Here is a 23215-nt window from a genome sequence, read left to right as displayed (position 1 = left end):
GGTATAAGTATAGCCTATGTTTCTCTATTGATAGCAAAACATTGAGTTTGTAATACGGTCGCGATGTATGTTCTTGTCTAGACTTGCGCACAGTACTTATATGAAGTACATACTTTCATTCATTCTGGAGCAATAGAACTTTGACACTTGAGTAGGCCTGTTCTGTCTGTGAAAGGTGAAGAGTAATTTACATATAGGCTATTTTGAGATGTAGGGTGTCACATTAAAGACATCCTCGTTTCATACCAGTAGGCTTAATCCGTTTCTGAAAATCAAGCAGCGCTGATGATTTCCGGTGATTTCGGAAGTGAAAATCGTTGAATTTTTTAGTTTTTTTTTTTTTTTGGCTGAGATGCAGTTGATCGTATATGCAAGTCATAAAAAAAGCCTAAAACCAAACCTAACCTGTCACGGATTCGTATATTATGCAAAATGTATAAAGCGGAGTAAGAAGGGAACTGCCTTAGCACTAGTTTAACCTAGATTTCTTTTAATGATCAGTACAGTTTGTTATTGTAAAAAAAAAAATGTAGATTTATTTTAATGTACAGTACAATTTATGTCATTGTATGTTAAACTGTACCAAAATAAAAAAAAATAGATTTATTTTAACTTAATGCATAATGTAATGTACAGTGCAGTTTATGTTATTATGTTATGTTAAAATGTACGAAGATTGCAAAAAGAAAAATAATAATGATACATTTCCTGTATTGCTCATTGTAGTATGCAGCGCAATTTATGTTGTACGTTAAAATGTACAAAGGCTGCTAAAAACAGACAAAAATTGTAGATTTATTTTAATGCAGAATGTAGGTAATGTGCAGTACAGATTATGTTATATGTTTAGAACAATATTCCACTTTCCAAAAGTTTGCATTGTGTAAGAATATAATTTCATACAAAATAAATACAACATAAGACGAAACCCATGGTCATAGGAAGAAAAGTAAAGAAGGTAAACTTGCAGATTCTAAATGAGGCAGTAGAGAAAGTGTACAGCTTCAAATACTTGAGTATACTATAAACAGTAACGTGAGCTGCTGCCAAGGAGTCAAAAGGAGAATAGCAATGGCAAAGGAAGCTTTTAATAGAAATAGGAGCATCTTCTGGGGACCTCTGGAGAAAGAACTAAGGAAGAAACTAGTGAAGTGCTTTGTGTGGAGCATTGTATGGGGCAGAAACATGGACATTACGACGAAGTGAAGAGAAACGAGTAGATGCATTTGAAATGTGGATATGGAGAAGAATGGAACGTGTGAAATGGACAGATAGACTAAGAAATGAAGCTGTGTTGGAAAGAGTGGGTGAAGAAAGAATGATACTGAAACTGGTCAGAAAGAGGAACAGGATTTGACTGGGTCACTTGTTGAGAAGAAACTGCCTTTTGAAGAATGCACTGAAAGGAATGGTGAATGGGAGAAGAGTTTGGGGCAGAAGAAGATATCAGATGATAGACGACATTAAGATATAGGCATATGGGTCATATGAAGCGACAAAGAGAAAGGCAGAAAATAGGAAAGACTGGAGAATGCTGGGTTTGCAGTGAAAGACCTGCCCTTGGACAGAACACTATGAATGAATGAATATAACAGAGAATAAAATTAATATAACAGAGAACAAAATTAGTACATCTATGCATATAAACATTCACAGGCTATGTAGGACTTTTATGTATTGTAAAAGTTGGATGTAGTATTTGTTTATTTTCATTTTTGTAAATTAATTGTGGGTGAAACTTCGGTATCCCCCCACCCTACACATGGGAGAGAAAATGTACTTAAATGATTTTCACATTCCTCGGCTTCATATCAGTTATCCCCTCATTTAACCCATCAATTTTGTAACTTCACTCCCAAAGTGACTATGTATGGTGCCGAATAATGGCAAAGCAATACTGTTTGACTGAAGATAAAAAAAAGAATTAGGGGCCTACCATAGAAACAAACAAGTTACATTACAGCTTTAAAAAGAGATGCTTATTGATCTGACAAATGTATTAAAATAAAGATTATTCATGTTTCTACACTTATTTGTGTAGTATTAAATGCAAATAATGGCAATGATTATGTCACTGATTTGTAAATATCGGACACTTCTTAATAACGAATTTATTTTTCTCCCAGCAATGTCCGTTATTGGGAAGTTTCATTGTATTATTTCCCAAGTATTGCTTTCATTTCCCTTCAGCTTTGTTGTTACAGAAGTCATTTTTGTGTCTTAATGTTAACAAAACCTAACACCTACATGTGTACACACTGTTTTAAATTCAGTAATAACACTTCATCACTATTAGAACCGAGACTTATGACTGCCTTGCAGGAACTGAACTGAACTGGACTGACTCGGAAGTTTTCTAACAGGATCTTAAACTGAATGGAGCAAGCAAGCCCTTCCATTGTCCTACCCTCAACTCTCTTCGAAATCCTAACCGTTGACTAGCGTTATGCTACTGTGCATCTTTTTCCACTTGCCAAAAATGACCAGTTTCTACTGTACATCCTCTTGCTGGGTATGAACTCCAGTAGATCCTGTTTAATGTCTACATAATCTGTGTAATTGGAAAGTTTTGTAATTTTCATGATATACTATATTTGCTGACACATAAGATGCACTAATTTCTTTGAAAATGGGTCTGAAAAACAGAGTGCGTCTTACATGCTGAAACTGAGATTGTGAATGGGTCAAAGCCCTATTGGATGCTATGAAAACTGAGAGATGGTTCAATCTTTAACCCTCCTGCTACCAAGGTTTATTACAACTTAATATTACCACAGTCTAGTATATACAGTCACGAAGCTCAATACGTAGGAAATATGCATCCATAGATAGTTGTTAACCACTAGGATCGCTACTATCATCTCATCACAGACAATGCGAAATAGTACCGGCACAGTCTATTGTTCCTAGCACCCTCACAACTTAAGCTTCGTGACTGTATATACTAGACTGTGCTATTACTAAGGAAGGTAATACAATTACCCCCATAAAAATCACATATCTTTGTAAGCATTTGGAATATTTAACAATTTATGTATTTGACTAGACCTCCAGAAAGTGTAAAAATGTAAAACAATCGTCCTGTTCTTTAAAGTACAGATTGGTTGAAAACTCCTATTCCATATTGTTGAAAACGTAGGCCTAGGCTATACCAAAATTAATGAACTTCAGTTATGTTACTAGTGACACTATAAGCTAACATATCGGTATACAGTAAATTTAAACTTGCCTCCATTCCAAGACCAAATACTAAACGCTGTTTTGACATAGTGGACAACACAGTACTAACAATTCAAATGATTTCCAATTTGTTATTCGTTGAAAGTTAAAAATGGGATTGCAGTCTATACAACCATGAACAGCTCCAAAACATTTGTTTACAATAAAATAAAACTGTAAAATATCTATAGAAACTTCTAAAGAAATAAAAAAAAATCCAATAAAACAAATTTTAGTTCTTTGTTGAAATTCAAGCATTTAAACACCAACTATACTACAATGGGCATCTTGAAAAAAGGATCCACTAATAAGTCGCTTTTAGAATAACCATATATAACACAGAGTAATAAAAATAAAAATAATTGGAAACCAATGGCCATAATAATATAAATAACAATATTAATAATATAAATAACACAAAAGAAAACAATTTGGAATCGGACAAACTCAGAAATGAAAATTAAACTACGGATTAAATATGGAGAAAAATGGAAACAATACTCAAAAATCATCAGTGGGGTAATACTATTATCCCCCTTGGTAGCAGGAGAGAGAAGAAGTATGGTGTTAGTAATGCATTGAATGGTACAGAGGACAGTTTGTTGTATGAGGACTTGGATTCTGATTTAGAAGAAGTTTCAAGTTACTCTTCATTTAGCTATGAGATAAATTTTTGGATTTGACGAAAATTAAAAGCTATTTTTTTTTCTAGTTGGATTAGGTATTTGTTGAAAGTAGATCTGGTATTACTTTATATTTGTTAAGTTTAGATTTAAGACCTCTTCTGGCACCACATAATCATGATCACCTGATTATATCATCGGGGTAATGTAATTCTGTCTGCCAGGCACCCCAACTTCAGAAGTAAATTACACCTAAGCCACTGCCAGGAGAGAAGACCAGAAATGTCGAAAGACAACCTGGTTACATTAGAAATAAATACTGTAAATTCATCATAATATGCAGAGATAGTTTGTTCTCAAAAAATTTGTACAAAAAGAGGGCGCACCTTAAGGGCCCCATATATGCAAAGACAACCTGAAGATAAGTCTGTACAGAGAGGTTTGTCTGAATTGGATTTTTTTTTTTTTTTTTTTTTTTTTTTTTTTTTTTTTTTTTTTTTCCCACATTCAGCTATTTATTGATAAAGTACCAAAACAGATATGTTTTCTGCCATTTCATATTTAGTGTAAATTCAAATAATAATGCACAAGTATTGTTAATGTCCAGCTGTCAAAACAATTGGGCACAGAGACATTAATGTAGATGTTAGGAAGTCGGAGGTTGTGGAAAAGTGCATGTTATTCACTTAAAAAAGATTTTGGTGTTCTGTGTTTCTTGTAGAAATTTGCATTGTATTGGCCAAGACGCTTGATGAATGAATTTTCACTGTTATAAAACTTCTTAACTTGTTCATGTAATGAGTCTTTCAGAAATGTCATGTCCAAATCAAAGTGTATGTGTGCATTTGTTGTGTACCAGTCTGAATTATGTATTATTCGTAGCACTTTATTTTGAACACTTTGAAGAGGTTGAAACACTGTTTTTGGAATATAACACCAAGCTGGGGCAACGTAAGTTAGGATCGGTAAAATCAGCATTTTGTATAGCATGACTTTTCTTCTTAGACTGAGAACAGGAGATTTGAACAGGGGGTAAAGATGAGATATTCTAAGAGAGCCCTTTGTTGTTACGGATTTTATGTGCTTGTGCCATAACAATTTGTTATCAAGAGTAATACCAAGATATTTTACATGGTCGCTATGTTGAATTTCTTGATTGCATATTTTTATTTTGTCACGAGGTCTTTTTAAACACTTGGAGAAAATTATTGACTGACATTTTTCTGGATTTAAAGAAATACGCCATTCTTTAAGCCATTCCTGTAATAGAAGTACGTGGTTTTGAACTGCAGAGACAGTAGGATTGAGGACTGAATTTAACACTGTATATACCTATATATAACTGTGTCAGCGTACAGAAGTGTTTTAGTTTTGAGATTAGTCGGAATGTCTGAAGTGTAGAGACAGTACAATATAGGACCAAGTACAGTGAATTGAATGATTGCCCATAAATGCTTATAGTTCACCAAGAACACGTAAGAGGTCGTTGAAGTCAGTTATTTCCCATGGAAAAATGTGATTACCCAAGAAATACATTTCCTCCATTTTTCTGCATTCATTTGTTTGTGATTCCTTAGCGCTGTTTTCAAATAGTATATCTATAGTTTCACTTTATAAGTGTTGTTATAACGTTTTTCATTTTTCATAAGCATGGAAAAAATTTATACATTTTTATATGTTCTAAGAAAAATACATGGTATTAGCTCCTTGAATCTTAGCTTTCATAGCTTGTCGCCATTTTGCTGCGTGCAAAACGTAACAATGAAATCTCGACCATATGATCGCAGTATCATTTCTTTCCATGTTTATTCTTTTTCTGTCACTTTATTTGGAGAATGCTATAGTGAAGATCACGAAAAAGCAGTTCCTAAAAGGCTAATTTGGTCGTCTCTTCAGTGTTGCCAACTAATATCAGATATCATCAAAGAGGGTAAAATCACTATGTCCTGTATAATAATAATAATAATAATAATATTATTAACAATAACGATGTCTTGCTTATTTACTACATCTCATCTTTATGTTGGGAGATGTTTTCTAAATGGTTCAATAATTTGTGAAAGAATAGACCTGCATTTTTCTCCTTGACCTCTCGCACATTATGTTGGAAATTAGTAGATTAATATGATCTAATATTAAAATGTATTTTGTCTGACAACATGAAATTCATTCCTTTGACTAAACAGTTTACAATTCACGAGAATTAACCCAAAAATGTATTTTGTTTGATCACCAAAATGATTTGTACAAACTCCGAAAACTGAATGCCACTTTGAATGGTGGGCTTAAGAATACTTACTTACTTCTAATAATTTTGCTATCACACCAAGTTTTATATTTATATACACTTATCTGACTATAATCTTGAATTGTAACCACAACGCAACATATAAAGCAACTGTTATGTATTAATATAATACTGATATTAATTCATTATTAATATGTTCAGATTTAAAGTTTCAAATAATCAGCTCAGAAATCTAGAACAATTTTAATTTTATAAAATTGCACTACTGTCAATGATTGTTACTGCTGCCAACATAACAGTTAGAAAATCACTACCAGTTGTAGTATTTCTCAGTATCGAAATTCGAAACGAAGTTGACAAAAGAAAATTCAACCTTCAAACTAGAAAATCACCATAATCCACTAGGATATGTAGTAATGGGGGAAAAATAATTAGGTTTCACCCTTAGGATGTTAAGTAAACTGATTCGGACTATACAGTAGGAAAATTTCAAGCAGGCCTAGAAGTCTGGAGGCTTGTCTAAAGGCCAAACGCCTTAATACTCTTCGCCCATAAACAAGGAGACTTGCCTGTGAACTTGAGTTTGTATGGGGCCTTTTATACGCGAGTGTGTTTTGTACTGTGGCAAATAGTGTTTTTTGTTTTCGTTAAGGCTTGAATTCTATATTCATCAAATATTGGTGTTGTGTGTAAAGTTGCAGAAATGTGATGATGATGATGAAGACTTGGAGGCTCTTCGTTTGGCTGCCTTGCAGACGCTTCGCACCAACAAGCCTTCGAGTGTTCAGCCACAGCCACAACCACAGCTGTTGCAGCAGCTTCCAGTACCTGGGTCCAATCCTGGTCGTGGTTTTCGGGGTGGCATGGGAAGGTCGCGTCCAGGAAGAAATGTAAGTGTCCGCACTCTAATTACAGATTACAAGATAAGTAAGCTTGTAAGATAACAGTGTACTTGCTGGGTTTTGTCTTATGTGGTCTTAGGACGCATATTGTTTCCATATCTCTGTCTCTCTCTGTTTTTTTTTTTTATTATTATTACCAGTAAACTTTCAGTGCAAGTTTACAAGCGAGTCACTGACTAGGCTTGGGGCCATCTCAGATGTCAAATCATCCGCAAGCTCAGAGCAGAGAGAGAAAGAGAGCGATCAGATACACTGTTGCCACATATCCTTGAGACTGCTGCGTGATATTTGACATGGATAACACCATAATATGAACATTTTATTTTTCATATACAGTAGAACCCCTTTTTAACGAATCTCTGAGGTTTTATGTTTTTTATGATTATGTTGGTAACAGGCCGATAAGCAGGTAACAATTTATAAATATATTGTGTGGTAACCATCTATATGCTTATCAAAGTTTTTTTTTTTCGATAATATGTTTTCAGATCCACAATAACACATAAATGTGATCACAGTAAGTTCGTAATTGGTTAAGAATCAATAAACAATATATAAATTATACACAGAATAAATATGGTTAAAATTTAAAATATTCAATAAATTAAAATTAACACATGACGTGACTGTAGTTTGTTACATTGTGGAAGTTGTACAATTTCTTTCTATGGAAGATAATCTCACGTTGCGAGAGTCAGCTTGGCTGAGTTTTACTGTAAACACGAACTAAGTAAAGGTAAAGGTATCCCTGTAACATGCCGTGAAGGCACTTGGGGGGCATGGAGCTAGAGCCCCATGCTTTCCATGACCTCGGCACTAGAATGAGGTGGTGTGGTCGACACCACGCTCTGACCGCCTTTTACCCCCGGGAAAGACCCGGTACTCAATTTTATAGGAGGCTGAGTGAACCTCGGGGCTGTTCTGAAAGTTTGGCAACAAGAGTAAACACGAATTAAGTATTGTAAGAAACTAATTGGGATATAAATTTTGTATCTGTTTGAAAATTTTTTGAAAATGTTTATAGTTTAAGACTTACGTAATGGTGAGGATTGAGGAACTTGCTGTGTGCTTTGTGCAGACTTGGCTGTAACTGAATTCTCGCATCGTGTTCACATAGTGCATATATATATATGCTAATGTGCGTCATATGACGTCGGTGATGGGGTGGGGGTTGTATGTGTGGGTTCAAGTGGGGTTTGTCTTGGTAATTAATTTGAATAAGTTGTATAGTGGGTTCAATGAATTACTAATTTGTTCATTTAAAATTGGGGTACCTTGGTTAAATGTTTTTGTGATAAAGTATTCCTCAGAAGTGTCAATTATATTATTATTTTTATGACTTTTACTATTTGTAGTGTGTCCTTAATATTTGTAAGTTCATGAGGTGCATGGCAAATTTTGATTTATTATGGTTGTATTTGAATTCAGCATTATGTTCGTTATATTAATTTTAAAATTTCTATGGGTCTGACCAATATATGTTTTGGGACAGTTTTTACAATTCAATCTATAAATGCCACCAATGAGATAAGCCTGAGTATTAATAGATATTCTGTTGTTTTATTATTTGTTCTGGGGACTATGATGTTGTGGTTTTTGAAAAAGTTACTTAACCTGTTAGAAATCTTTCCAAAATAGGTCATTCCAAGTCATGATTTTTTCGCTGGTGTATTTTCAGATGTTAATGTTATAAATTTCTTCATAGATAATTTAGATTTTCTTTTGTTTATCAATTTTTTTTATTATTTGTTAAAACCATTTTCTGTTGGCAATTTTAAAATGTATTTATATTCTTTATTGTAATTAGCTTAATTTAGAGGAGTTGTAATCATTCTGTCAATTAAATACCTAAATTTGCTAATTTTATGAGATGTAGGGTGGGTAGAAGTATTGTGTATTGAATGGATTATTGATACGGGTTTTTTGTATATGTTAAACATTGTTCGAGGTTGATTCAGTCTATTTTTTTAAGCATACAGACGGTTTCCACACAATATATTTATAAATTGAGTTTGTGAGGGATTACTTGTTTTTCCTTAAATAGGAATTTTTCTTACAAATCACCATCTGAGCTGATCCCTAGTCTGAAACAGTGTGAAAACATTCCATACCGCGTAGAATTTAAATTGCTTACAAATAATTGAGTAATGCTACATGATATACATCCTATGTTGTACACACTACATGTTCATGAACTTTGTGTTTGGAAGTTTTAGTTGTTAATTGGAGTATTTTTCTTTTAGTCTGTTTTCCAGAGACACCGAATGAATTCAAACTTAATTGCTATTGTTCCCATGAGCAACGAACCTTCCCCTGGTGCAAACAGCTCTAATGATCACAGACCACCAGGGAGAGGACGAGGTTTAGGAGGGACTAGTAGCGATGCTCCAAAGTTGGGGCTGCCACAGCATCGGTACTGTAAAATTGAGAGTGACCAGGGACCCACAAATGACGAACCTGCAGGTATGTATAAGTACAGGCAGATGCCTGGAACTGGTTTTCGTAGTCTCTTACATAATATAACTCCATAACTATAGAGGAACAACTTAGTAAATTCCATTGGTCTGCGCATGCATCAATCTTAAAGAGTGACGCAATATATTCTTCACCTCCTCCTTCCTAATTGTCAGCCAATTAACGAAAGACGACGTTACTTACATAAACTTTCAATGAAGCAGAATATTTTCATATTTTATATACAGTGAAACCTCTCCTTACAACACCCCCAAGATATGGACACTCCTCATATACGGACAGATTTTTGTGTCCCAACTGAAATAATATAGAAGTAATGATAAATTTAACTCTCGTTTACGGACACTCTCAGACACGGACACGGACAGCTGTTTCACAGTCCTAAAGCTTGTTTTACCTCCTGACTGCGGACAGAACTTGGATTTCAAGACTTAATGTGTTGCAAAAATGGAAAATTTAGTTTTGAGAACTGTACAGAAATTCTTTAACTTGAAAAATGACAATAAGGGTCTCATAGGCTACCACTAGCCCAACTGGCTACTCTTGTTAGCTGGAAAAGGGTGGATAAACAAAGTCATAAAATTTCACTTGTCTGATGGGTCCAAGGTTTCCTCAATCGTGAAATTGTATTCGACACATGATGGGATTAGTAGGATTATTGTCTTCACTTCAATCAGTTGTACTGTTTCGAGAGACATGGCACCTGAAGTAAAAGTTAAGTTTAAAACTGTAAATTACAATACTGCATAACTCTAGACCTAGAATAAAATTGCATTGTACAGTACTGTATTTTCCTTTTTCGGTCTTATCTACTCTAGTTCAAAGTTGCAAAGAATGCACTTTAGTAAAGTAGATTGTATTTAGAATTAAACTACAGTAATACATTTCATTTAAAGCATGAAGGGATACATAATGCATATTATAAATGTACTGTTAGATTGGGGAGCCTCCTTCCCAATAAAGGACACTTCCCAGATGCGGACAGATTGTTACGTCCCTTCGATGTCCGTAAATGAGAGGTTTCACTGTACTTATTATTCATATTCTAATAAGGAAAAAAGCATATTGAATAGTATTGTTTGGAGATTTCTAACATGTTTGAGTCACCGCAATATAACAAATGTAAGACTTCTTAATTGAGGTTTGTTTCATACTGTTGTAGTGTGGGAAAATATGTTTTTGAAGTAGAAATCATTCAACGATAACTTTTTTCCTTGAAAAGATAAATGGTTAGTTGCAGTGTATGAAATCGTCTAAATACATTATACTTTGTTGATAAAATCCCTATGTTAATAGAATGAGTCTACAAGATATTATCACTTGTTAAAATGTTTATATCTGCTCAAGGTCGTGCACGTAACTCGAGCATACATAAACATTATTTATCTTCAAAACCCAACAGTGCTTTAAAAATAAGCATTTATTGTTTTGATTGGTTTCATTTACATAAATGCCAGACTAAAATTCCACTTAATGTAAAGGAACGATTCTGTCGCTGCCTTTTCGTAGAATATGGAAAAGACTAGTGGAAGAAATGTGTTGAGCACGTGAAAAATAACTAAGAACAATATTTTTGTAGTGCCAATGTATTAGACAGTGAAAGTGACAGAATAATTTCGTCAGAAGTTCAAGTGATAGCAGTGATGCATGAGATGACTTGCCAATCAATGTGACAATGGTTCATGTTAATGAAGGAAGACTCCGCCTCCTGCGCATAGTAACCTCCTTCAGCGGAGTTATGCCATTTGTTAACCTATAAATACCAAGTTAATTATGACATTAACTCAGAATCTTGGTTGGAAAGAAGGGACCACAAAATCAATGCTTTATCAGACCTGAAAAGTTTTGTTAACAGTAAAGAAGAAATGATTGAAAGATTTATTCCAGTCATGCCCCTTCAAATTGTAATAATAATAATAATAATAATAATAATAATAATAACAATAATAGTTGTAACTCGTTTTAAAAACTGAATTTTGCTATCTAGCTCTCCAAATTATCACAATACTGGGTGGGCACTGGTTGCATACACTGCCCAAAATTTCACGACAAAATTTCTTTCCCATGACGACTCAAACCAGTGAATTTTTATTATTATTATTATTATTATTATTATTATTATTATTATTATTATTATTATTATTATTATTACTACTACTACTGTTGTTGATCTTGTAACCAGAAACTATAAACAGTATGTCTTAAAAGAGTCAGTACATGATAAATGTAGAAATTGCAGCAAAAACATAAAACATCGACATGGCAGAGGACATCATTGAAGGTTGTACATTAATCAGTAGGGCTAGGATTTTCATGATTTCACATATATTTTTGTATGAAGTCAATGAGTTGCTGAAGTATACAGTAACCCATTTTATGAAAAAAAAATATTATATTAAGGTACCATGTTAGAGCATATTTGTGCATATTTGGCAATTTTATCCTGATGGAGCATATTTTAATTATCTGTTGGTCATATTCAGCATATTTTTTATCTTTTGAGACTTTTATACACTTGTCTATATCCAGTGTTGGTTTTCTTCGTTCTTTGAATTTCTTAGAATTATGTTCTTTCATCTTCCTCTGGTCTGTGAAATGTGCAAAATGGCCCTGACCCTAAATTTTCACGAATCACAACAAATATTTGTCTATTGTTTTTATGCAGGTAGAGAAAGGAGTGGCTAGGCATCTTGCTTGAAGCAACTGGATGTGGAAGTAGGGAAAACAACTTTGTTGCCAAATTTTAGAAAGAGAAGGGTGTGTTTGAGTGACAGCAATAGAATTAGAGTAATCATTTTCACTTGAAAATTTGCACAAGGTATTCATTGTACATTGCAACTCAGGTCTCATAATATAGAACAATGAAAGTTAATGAAAATAAGCTAGCATTTTCTGTTTTGAATAAAATTTATATGCCTTGAAATCTCCTAAATTGTACTTTTTTTTTTTTCTGCTTGTCATTCTAGGTGTAGTTTATACCTCCAAAGTAAACTGTAAATAATACATTATGCAACGAGCCTATAATGGTAATAATTAAGACGCGAGTATGTTTATGAAACGAGCACAAGCGACCATATTTTTATGCTCGACCATATTTCTAACTTGAAATTATTCATAAGTATTCATGTTATTCTTATCTGACTGGGTAGCGGAACTGACCTTGTGCAATATCTCGTAAGTTGTGAGATGTGCGCAGACGTAAAAGTATTGATTTTTTCCGAGAAACGAATGTCATTGACCTTGATATAATCTAGAGAGTAAAATAAACATTCATCTTGATATAACCTTGAAATTGATTTGGACATTGAAAAACGAGATGACAAATTGAATTTGTTTGAATATTATTTACAATTAACGCTAACTATTATAGTAACAGAACATAACCTTCTGCGACAGTATTGGATTTCCAGCCTCCGTGACGTTTCGCTAGTTGTCTTTCGATTGCATATCAGAATAATCGATACTTGCTCTTTCATATTGCTTTCTGATTGGTGGAAAACTTGAACTTTAATGAATAGGTGTACTTTAATGAGGTCCATTAAAGGGCTGCTACCAGGTGTATAATTACTACATTTCGGCATGGTCGAGCATAAAAATATTTAAATTTGTTGTGAAATATTTTTAATAAATTTAGCAATTTTTATTTATTTTTTTTTTATTTCGAGGAGGAAGTATTGAATTTATATGTATATTTACTAGATTTATTTTATTTTAAAAACAGTTGGTTGCCACTCATCTTTAGATTTAATTAATATTACTTACCGGTTCTTATGTACTTATAATTGCCATACCTGTTTCAGTTTCTACAAAATTCAGCCGGTACGATGATTCCAACTCAATGTCATCAGGAGATGAAAGTGAAGATGATGGTGAAACGAGTGACAAGGAATCAGTAGGTTCTGGAGCTGCTGCTGAGTTGGAAAATGATCCGGATGTAATATTGATGGAAGCTTCTGAGGACGAAGATAGTTTAGAGAAACTGATAGATCAGCTGGAGCAGGAGATGCAAAGTGAACCAAGTGTACCTGTTAGTAATAGTGTGAAGCCAAGTTCAGATTCCCACAAACACAAGAAAGCGTCAGTACGCAAATCAAAACATAATGTCTGTGATACTTCAAAGAGTCGGGAAAGTCAGGGAGGTAAATCTACCTCAAAAGTTGTACCTGTGTTGTTAGACTCCGGTGAACAGAAGACGAACGATTCTTCAGATTTAGCCAAAGCTGAATCTCTTTCGGTATCTGTGCCGCAAAACAATGTGTCTTCTTCATATATTTTATCTCATCATAAAGACGATTTTCCGAATGAAAAAGAAAAAAGTGCAAAGCCAAGTACTGTACACCACAACTCCAATGTATCCCCACCAATTCGACATTCGCCGCCTGTTTCCAGCAGGAAATCAAGGTCAAAATCTCCATACAACAGTAACACATCAACAGTCAAGAACAGAAGGTCTAGAACTGCATCTCCAAGGAGCAGATTTGGTTATTCCCCTGTCAGGAATCGAATTGTTAGATCTCCAAGAAGTAGGAAATCTAGATCACCAATTCATCATACAAAGTCAAGATCACCAATTCATCATACAAAATCAAGATCTAGGTCTCCTATAAGATGTGCTAGATCGCCACCAAGGAAGAGGTATTCACGATCTCCTCCTCAGCAGTGGCACCATTCATCAAGAATCTCACCACGGCATAGAAGACAGTCTCCACGATCAAGTCGACCTTCCCCCCATAGGTCACCTGACTCAAGATGGTGGCCATCTCCACGCAGATCGCCTTCTCCACGTGCAAGGTCACCTTCTCCACGTGCAAGATCACCTTCTCCACTCCCGAGACATGTATCTCCTAGATCCAGGAGAATTTCAGAGTCACCTAGCAGACCTCTTTCGCCTCTTCGAAGGAGAATGTCTCCATCTCCGGCACGAAGAAACCCTTCTCCTCCAAGGAGATTTTCCCCACCTCGGAGAAATCCGTCTCCCCCCAGAAGTCGGTACTCCCGCTCATTCTCTCGCAGTCCTGAGAGATTTGTGTCCAGGGGCAGGTCACCCGTAGGGAACAGAGTTTTCCATCATGGGTCTCCCCGTTCTCCCAAACGTCGCGCGTCACGATCTCTCTCCCCAAGGAGACGTTTGTCTCGTTCTCCATTTGGTAGGCCACTGGTAAGGCACTCTCCAGTTGGCCGAAAACTGTCACCTTGGTCCCCTCCTAGGCAATCTGCCAGTCAGAAAATTTCTCCTAATGCTAGTTCACCCAGTGGCAAACATAGATCCCCTTCCCCTTACGGACGGCAGAGAAGATCAGATTCGCCTAGCAGGCGACTTCCCGCTATCAGGCATCCTCCCAGAAATCGACGCTCGCCCGCGAGAGATTTGCGCAGACCTTTGCAAGAATCGAGGATGAATAATATCCACCACAGGTCAAGGTCACCGCTGCCTCCACGACGTGTTGATCGCAGTTGCAGCCCCAGACATTCCCGGTCCCCAGTTCGTCGTAGCCGAAGCATCAGCCGTGCTTCAAGCATCAGTCTCAGTCCATCACCTGAACGAGATACGGCCAATACCGTTCACCGCTATAAATCTCCGTTAAGAGTTCATACAGCTGATTACAGGAACACCACCGTCCCTGTTGTACATAGTACGAAAGAGGGCAGTTGTGGAAGGCAACGAAATATTTCTCCCTTATCAGGAGCTGGAAAGAAACAGCACAGGACCAGACCTGATAAACGAAAGGAACCTAGGAATAAAGTCCAGAAGAGGGACAAGAGTGCCGAAGATCTGAAAGAGACTGATAGAAGATCGAGGGAAGAACTGCAGACTGTCGTAGGTGACAGAATTCCAGTCTTGGATTCAACAGCAAAGAATAACGTTGAAAGAAATGACAGTGCAGTGGGTGACACTAATTTGGCACTTATGGAAGCAAGAAGACGGAAGTTTGAATCAGCATCGCCGGTGAGGCCAGACGGCAAGAAGATACGATTGAAAGCTAAGCTGCCACAAAGTGAGAGGACGCAAGCTGAAGAAATTCCTCCAAAACAAACAGAAGAAAGAGTTGAAAGCGTAGTGGAGACATTGGATGATGACTCTCTGCTGCTGGACCATGGAGATGAACTGGATTTGGATGAACCTTGTCTGGAGTTGGAGAGTGCCGATCTCTGGTCTGAAGAAGAGTCAGAGTCCGACAATGAAGCTCGCTTCAAATCTGGGACGAAAACTCAAACAGGACTAGGTGGAAAGGTAAGGAGAGGAATATATATCGCATTAGTAGGGGTGTGATTTTATGGTCATTATTTTACCCCGATTTTGGCGAGTAAGGGGAGATCCTTGTTATCCATGCAAAATAATTGTTGTTTTCTAATGCCAGGCATTTGACAGTAAAGTCATTTGACCTCTTGCACTCCAATATTTTTCAAAGATATTATCATGACCAGCCACTGAAGCACAGATTTTGAGGTGTTCCGAATCCATTTCTTGGTTTGAGTTGCACAGTGGGCAGTTAGGGGACTGATATATTCCAATTCTATGCAGGTGTTTGGCCAAACAATCATGGCCTGTTGCCAATCTAAATGCAGCTACAGACGATTTTCGTGGTAAATCGGGAATCAACTGTGGATTGTGATGCAGAGAGTTCCATTTTTTCCCTTGAGATTGTGTTATCAAATTTTGTTTGTTGAAGTCTAAGTATGTAGATTTAATAAATCTCTTCACAGAGTAATACGTAGATTTAGTAACAGGTCTGTAAGTAGCAGTGCTGCCCTTCTTTGCTAAAGCATCCACATTCTCGTTTCCGAGGATTCCACAATGGGATGGTATCCATTGGAATACAATTCCTTTATTGAGTGATATTAATTGAGAGAGCATTTTAGTTATTTCTGCTGTTTGAGATGAAGGTGTGTGTTTAGAGACTATTGATAGAATAGCTGCTTTGGAGTGACAATATAACTGGATTCTTAAATTTATTGATGTGGCATAGAAGATTCCTGAGACTTTCACTTATTTGCAATGATCCTACCAAAATTATTAATATATCTGCAATATTATGGGCATAGGGCTTATACCAATCTTCACCGTAAAAAAAAAAAAAAAAAGGTATATATACGCACACTTGCAGGCCCCCCTCCCACACACACACACACAAACAAACAAACAAACAAACAAACAAACCCTTGCCCCATTTGGTCAACCTGACTCATCCATTTCTTTCATGTTTAATTTGTAGATCTCGGATTTTAGATTAAATGCCAGTATTTTTCTGTAGGGATAAACTGAAACTAGTTAAATGCGTATCTTCAAATTTTATATAAAATATAAATGTTTGAAAGCGATTTTATGGTGCCTAAAAATGTCTATTTTGCCCATTGAGATTTGTTTTTGAGATTTAAAAGCCTAAAATTGATTATTATTGTTTGTTACGTATGTATTTTTAAATTTTTGGTGTAGCAGTGAAAGAGAAAGTTTTGAATATCATGGGGTGGGTATGGTTCAAATATCCTCTAATAGTTTGGTTGTAGGAATGAAGAAATTCCTGGAAGGTGTCTGGTTTTGTTGAGAACTTGAGCAGACAGTAGGAATGTGATGAATCGGGAGGATGTAGTTCTCCCTAAATTAATCAGCGTGGCAAATATTGCTAGATTTAAATATGCATCCATTGCTTCGGATCATTGGGAAGAATTTTTTTTGGCTTATAAAATGGTTCTGTCTAAAGGCCCATTCACAATGAAAATTAAACATAACCGTAACATAAACACAGAAGTTTGCACCCAGGCTACCAAATGGGATCATTCACAATGATTCACATAAGCATTGACATAAACATTACCGTAAGACGTTAACATGAAAGTTTGCAAACTCCTAACTTCCATGCTTATGCTTACGTGATTTGCAAACAGAACACAATCGAGGAGCGCTGAAGTATACGACAGAATATGAGGAAATGGCGTCGTCGTTATGTTTCCATGGTTACCAAGTATGTTTGCTATTATGTTTATGTTCCCATCGTGAATGATGGTATGACTTCTTGATTACTATAACGTTAAGTTAACGCTTACGTTATGTTTAATTTTCATTGTGAATGAGCCTTAAGAAAGGGAAAGTTTCACAATAGAAAATTAGAGAAAAATGTTATGTATTGCAATGCCAATTATGAATGTGTTAATTGTAAATTCATTGGTAAATTAATTAATTTAATTGTAATATGAGCACTTATGTATTAGCAACCTTAGAGCAATGAGGCCGATGATTTCATTAAAAATTACGTACTGGTATTCATCATTTGAGACTTGACAAAAAATAAATTCTCTAGCCACAATATTTTTTACTGTTTTTGTCACTGTATATAGTAATGCTTAATACTCACTAATTAATTGCATTTTTAAAAGTTACTGTAGTTTGTATGGATATAAATTACATTTTAGCTGCTTGAAATTGTATTTTTAAGTGCCTAAATTATGTTTAGTGCCTATTTTGATAAATCCATGGCCTTTTTTTAGGTACTTGCAATTTTTAAGTGCCTAAAATTCCGAGATCTATTAATTAGTTTGTGCCATTATCATAAAAAAAATTGGAGCAAATCTCCATTGAAGATAATAAATCTATTTTGTCGTATTTTTCAGCCTGGAGTATTGCCATTTACGAAACTACTCGAGCAGGGCAATCCACAAGCAAAGAAGGAGCACAAGAAAACCTCATCTTTTGCAAAGAAAAGCAGTACAAGTGATCGTACAGTTGACACAGCTAGGCGGAAACAAGGTAATTAAGTGAGAGCTATAACTGACACACACACACACACACACTCACGTAAATATATAAACAAGATAAGTGATGGAAATGTTTGAATTAAGTGTAATGAAATAAACCTGAATCATTTTAAAAGGTACACGTATTGAAAGTACAATGTTGTCAACAAAGGAACAAATACTAGGGATGTCATAGAAACAAATGCTAGGGAGGTGATAAAAATTGTAGGATAAGCAGCCATGATTGGTTGGAACACGTAGTTCCGTATTGTTTTATTGGTCAAAAGTTGTTGTTGTTTTCTGATGCCAGGCATTTGACAATAAAGTCATTTGACCTCTTACACTCCAATATTTTTCAAAGATATTATCATGGCCAGCCACTGAAGCACAGATTTTGAGGTGTTCCGAATCAACATATTGGAGTGGTTAAATGGCAAGTTGTAGCCGATTTAAGTGAACACCATATTTTAACGTTTTGGTGGCTACTTCATTCACACACAACCCCCAGAATGTCTGGAGGACCACACCTGCTGTTGGTCGACGGGTCCACTGGACCTAGCTGGGAGATCTTGTTGATCACCAGCTTTCCCTCCTTAAGCCACTGGAGGACGATTTTAGTGCCATAGCAGGTCAGCACTAGGAACAGAAAAGTAGGAAGGGTAGGAAGGAAAGTGAAATGAACCCCTAGGCCTCGAATGCTCTAATACTGTCGGGGTCGAAGAAAGTAAGAGTTCAGTCAGAGGACTGGATAGGAAAGGGTAAAGAGGGAATTAGATATTGAATAGAGGAAAATTATACCAAATTCGGTCATTAACTCATCAAGCTGACCAGTGCTAATTGATGAATAGCCCCTCCCTTGTAAAATTATGCTTACTAACAGCTGCACCACGGGAAGGTAGGGATGGGACATTGGGTATTTGTCCAGGTTGGTTCCTTAAAGCCTTCAATGGGAAGGATTAATGGCTCTCCCCCCTGTATCCGACAGATACCCTTTTGTATGACTTAGTAAAAGTATAATAGTCTAATAAAAATCTTGAACTTACAGTACAGAACATACACAAAAACTAAAACTTTGGGTTCATGTAGAGAGAGAGAGAGCCTGCATTTTATCATAATCATATCATGAGTGTTTTTCATATGATTGTACTAAATAAAAAAAAAATTGTGTTAGACACTGATGAGAGAGTTCTGCATTTTGAGCATTCTTCATCATAAATTTAAGATAGTCACAGTTGCGGTTGGTTAGCTTAGTTGGTAGAGGAACTACGGACTGAAAGGTCCCAGGTTCAATTCCAGGTAGTGGTGGGATATTTCTTATTGCCAAAACCCCCAGAACGGCTTTGAGATTCACTCAGCCCTTAATCAAAATACATTGTCATAAAAGCTATCACATTCCATGTCACAATTTTATCATAAGTTATAACTTTCATTACTTCAACACTTAATCGGAAATTTTTCCTTTGAACATATTATAATATTCATAATATGAAATATTCTTTCCATGGATACTGTACTAAATTGCAAAAATTCTGAAAATGTAGGTATTTTCAAACATTAAAAATGCACCAATCCAATATATTAAGCATTTTAAATTTTGGATTATGATTGACCAATATTTATGCATATTTTAGTTAGAAAAGTTTTTATAGAAATGAGACGAAATTGATATTTTTACTAAAACGATGGGACATGCAGGACATAGCAAAATAACGGTACTGTTCTGTTCAAAACGATACGTATACGTATAGTCAGCCTATCTTTATGAGAAAGTTGTTGTCTTACTGTTTTCTGAATTCTAGTGTCACCCGTGTATTGATGGGCAGATGTTCCCTTTTTTAAATTGAGAAACATTGTACAATGTGCTTGCATACATATATATTTTTATCCATGACCATAACGAAAAACATGCCTTTACAAAATACTTTTGCGTTTGTAAAGTAGGCTTTTATTCAACATTACTTTATTCCACTAGTGAGATAAAGACTTTACCTCACAGTTTGAACTTTATCTCACAGTTCATTAGTATTTTCCTAGTACCAGGGCACACACGTTTACTTTTCCACTCAACTATTACTCAAGAAGTTAATATATTAGTTACTAGATGTCACTACCTCTACTTCTTTATTACCATTTCTTAAATATACATACACTCAATCTCCTTCTCTTTTCTCTATCTACTACGTCGTAATTTGTGCATTGCATTCTAATACCTATTTTTTTTTTTTAATTGATAATAATTTACCTTTTGGGAGGCGAGGAGACTTGAACCTGCGAAGTTGCGTTTATAGGATTTTATAACAATACACATTAGTCAACTGAGCTAAACAGACACGATGGTTAATATTACGTTTTAATATCCCTCTTAAGTTTATAGAAGTAAAATGTAAAATTATTTTAATCACATTAGTCCCGTGAACACTTCTAAATAATCCCTGAAACTTCAAAAAGACGAAAATACACGTTTAAAATGAAAAAAAAATATATATATATTAAAATTATATAATTAATTATAATTTGTTATTTATCCAATGCCTTAGATACCATTCTTTACTAATCATGGCCTCCTACATTATGACCTACCTACTACATGTATGGATTCTAAAATCCATGCCATGATATGTGATTGTATGAGGACTTCAACATATTTTCTTTTATAAAACGTAATTTTTCGTTATGGTCATGGATAAAATTACGTATGGTACTTGTGAGCGTGATCTTTATTGCTCGGCTGACGCCTCGTGCTTAAATCTTTCCACTCGCGCAATAAAGATGCACTTACCTCACAAGTACCATAAATAACTATTATCATCTTTGTCCAGTGCATATATTTATGTATTTTCTTAATACCCTTCATAATCATATCACTTTTTTTTTTTTGTGTGTGTATAGTTCTTTCGAAAGAAGAAGACAACATATCATTACAAGAAACAAAGAAAACTTCTGGGAAACAACAAACTGGTAGAGAGTTGCAGGATGCATCGAAAGTAGATAATGCAGACAATACTTCCAGTGACGTTCCTTCTGAAATGGAATCAAAATTGGAGCCTTCGTCAGGCAAGGAGACCGGCGATGTGGAGTTGGCGGCAAAGAATAGGGAGGGAGACCTGCGGACAGAGCTGAGCAGGAGAAGAGCGGAGAGGCTTACAAAGGTCAGTGTCAGCTGAGGCTTCCATTCAGTCAGCCTAGGTTCAATCCCCAGCCTTGTGAGGACGAAGCAAACATTGCAGAGAGTTTTTCTTGGAATATTTCCATCTCTCTGTTTCATTTTACTAACACACTTCACTTCCTACTCATTTGATCTAGGATTTCTGGTGCTGATATGGGATTTAAGAATTTGATGCTCCTGTATCTTAGGATTTATCAGGTATTCTGGGGATGAGACCTGGCTCATCAGGACTGAGAATGGCAGCTAGGCCACTTGTCAAGCTAAAACAGTCAGTAGCAAAGAACACTGTAAAACGGTGAATAAAGTACATTAAAGTCGGCAAATAAAATTACTGTAATTTGTGATAAAGTCTTTATTTAAATATGTTGATTGCCAGTGCTTACGACTTGAATTTAATTCATTTTCTTGCGATCACCCCAGTATGTTGTAAGTTGTTGATATGTCTTCTTTAGATGAGGGGTTCACAACCAGAGTGGACCAAGTCCATCTGGAATAGTTCTGAGATATTGAGTCTCAAAGTTCTTGCCTTACGCTTAGCAACCTTCACCTTCCATAGGAAATGCTGCCCTCTGTGGAATAACAAATGAGTTATGGACTTTGTTTGTTACGGCAATGAATAAATCTAAGTTTTCTTCATCTGAGATTGTATTAATCCACAAACTGACCATATTTATTTATTTATTCTGGTATAGTTAAGGCCACCAGGCCTTCTCTTCCACAACACCAGGAATACAAATACAATAATAGAAATAAACAGAAAAAATACACTATATACAAAATAAAGCTACACAAGAAATAAAGAGAGAGAGAGAAAAAAACACTATAAACAAAGGAAAGCCACACAAAAATATACACAGGTTGCAGTCACACAAACTTTAAATGAGTGATTAAGTATCATAATTAATTGTATCCTAACTAATTAAGTAACATAAACAAGAAACTTGCAATTTTAATCTAGATTAAAAAAGAAAAGGAATAAAAAAACACAATACTTCCAGCAATACCTAAAAACATTAACTAAGACAAAATTTTCCAATTTAATTTTGAATTGTGATAAAGTCCGGCAGTCCCTGACGTCATTAGGTAACGAATTCCAGAGGCGAGGTATTTCTACAGTATAGGAAGATGAGTATAAAGACGTTCTATGATGAGGGATAGAAAGAAGTGCTTGATGTCGGTTTCGAAGAGTTGTAAGAAATTGGAAGCGCGATAACAGATAATTCGGAGTAGAAGTATGCATGATTCTAAACAGAAGAGACAGTGAATGTATTGTTCTTCGTTCCTTCAGACGCACCCATGAAAGTAACTGGAGGGAAGGTGTTATATGATCAAATTTACGAGTATTGCAGATGAATCGTACGCACACATTATGAACACGTTGTAGTCTCTCAGCTAAGAGTGAACTTACATTAGTTAGCAAGGAATCGCAATAATCAAAATGGGGCATTACGAGCGTCTGAATAAGATTCTTTTTTAGACTAAGTGGTAGAAATTCTTTCATATGAAACAAGGAGTGAAGTTGAGAAAATGTTTTTTTGCAAATGTGTGTTACTGGAGTGTTCCAATTTAGATCGCTATCCATAAAAATGCCAAGATTTGTAACTGTTTCACTGTATTTAACAATAATCCCATTCAATATTATATGTGGTATAGTACCACTATCAAGAGTACTTCGTAGACAATTATGTCCCATTACGATTATTTTGCGATTTTTCTGGATTTAACCTTAATCCAGTGGACTTGGTCCACTCTGGTTGTGAGCCCCTCAAATATGTAAATATATGTCTGTATTTAAACATGGAAATCACTTTTAAAAGATTGGTAATAAAATACGCAATCCCCTACATAAAAC

The 23215-nt window shown here is 35.5% G+C and overlaps 1 protein-coding gene across 3 annotated transcripts in view; it reads left to right on the top strand.

The window, feature by feature from the left end:
- LOC138713872 (serine/arginine repetitive matrix protein 2-like) overlaps nt 1-23215 on the top strand; it is a 66338-nt gene that overhangs the window by 646 nt on the left and 42477 nt on the right. For all 3 annotated transcript variants that reach the window (XM_069846346.1, XM_069846345.1, XM_069846344.1), the window contains exons 2-6: nt 6786-6980; nt 9236-9455; nt 13268-15699; nt 18075-18210; nt 21087-21346. In XM_069846346.1, coding sequence (XP_069702447.1) covers nt 6786-6980; nt 9236-9455; nt 13268-15699; nt 18075-18210; nt 21087-21346 — 3243 coding nt within the window. The remainder of the gene's footprint in view (nt 1-6785; nt 6981-9235; nt 9456-13267; nt 15700-18074; nt 18211-21086; nt 21347-23215) is intronic.

The sequence above is a fragment of the Periplaneta americana genome, chromosome 14 (assembly GCF_040183065.1).
Source record: "Periplaneta americana isolate PAMFEO1 chromosome 14, P.americana_PAMFEO1_priV1, whole genome shotgun sequence".
NCBI lineage: Eukaryota > Metazoa > Arthropoda > Insecta > Blattodea > Blattidae > Periplaneta > Periplaneta americana.
Note: the sequence above shows the minus strand (reverse complement) of the source record. Positions and strands in the feature narration are given on the sequence as shown.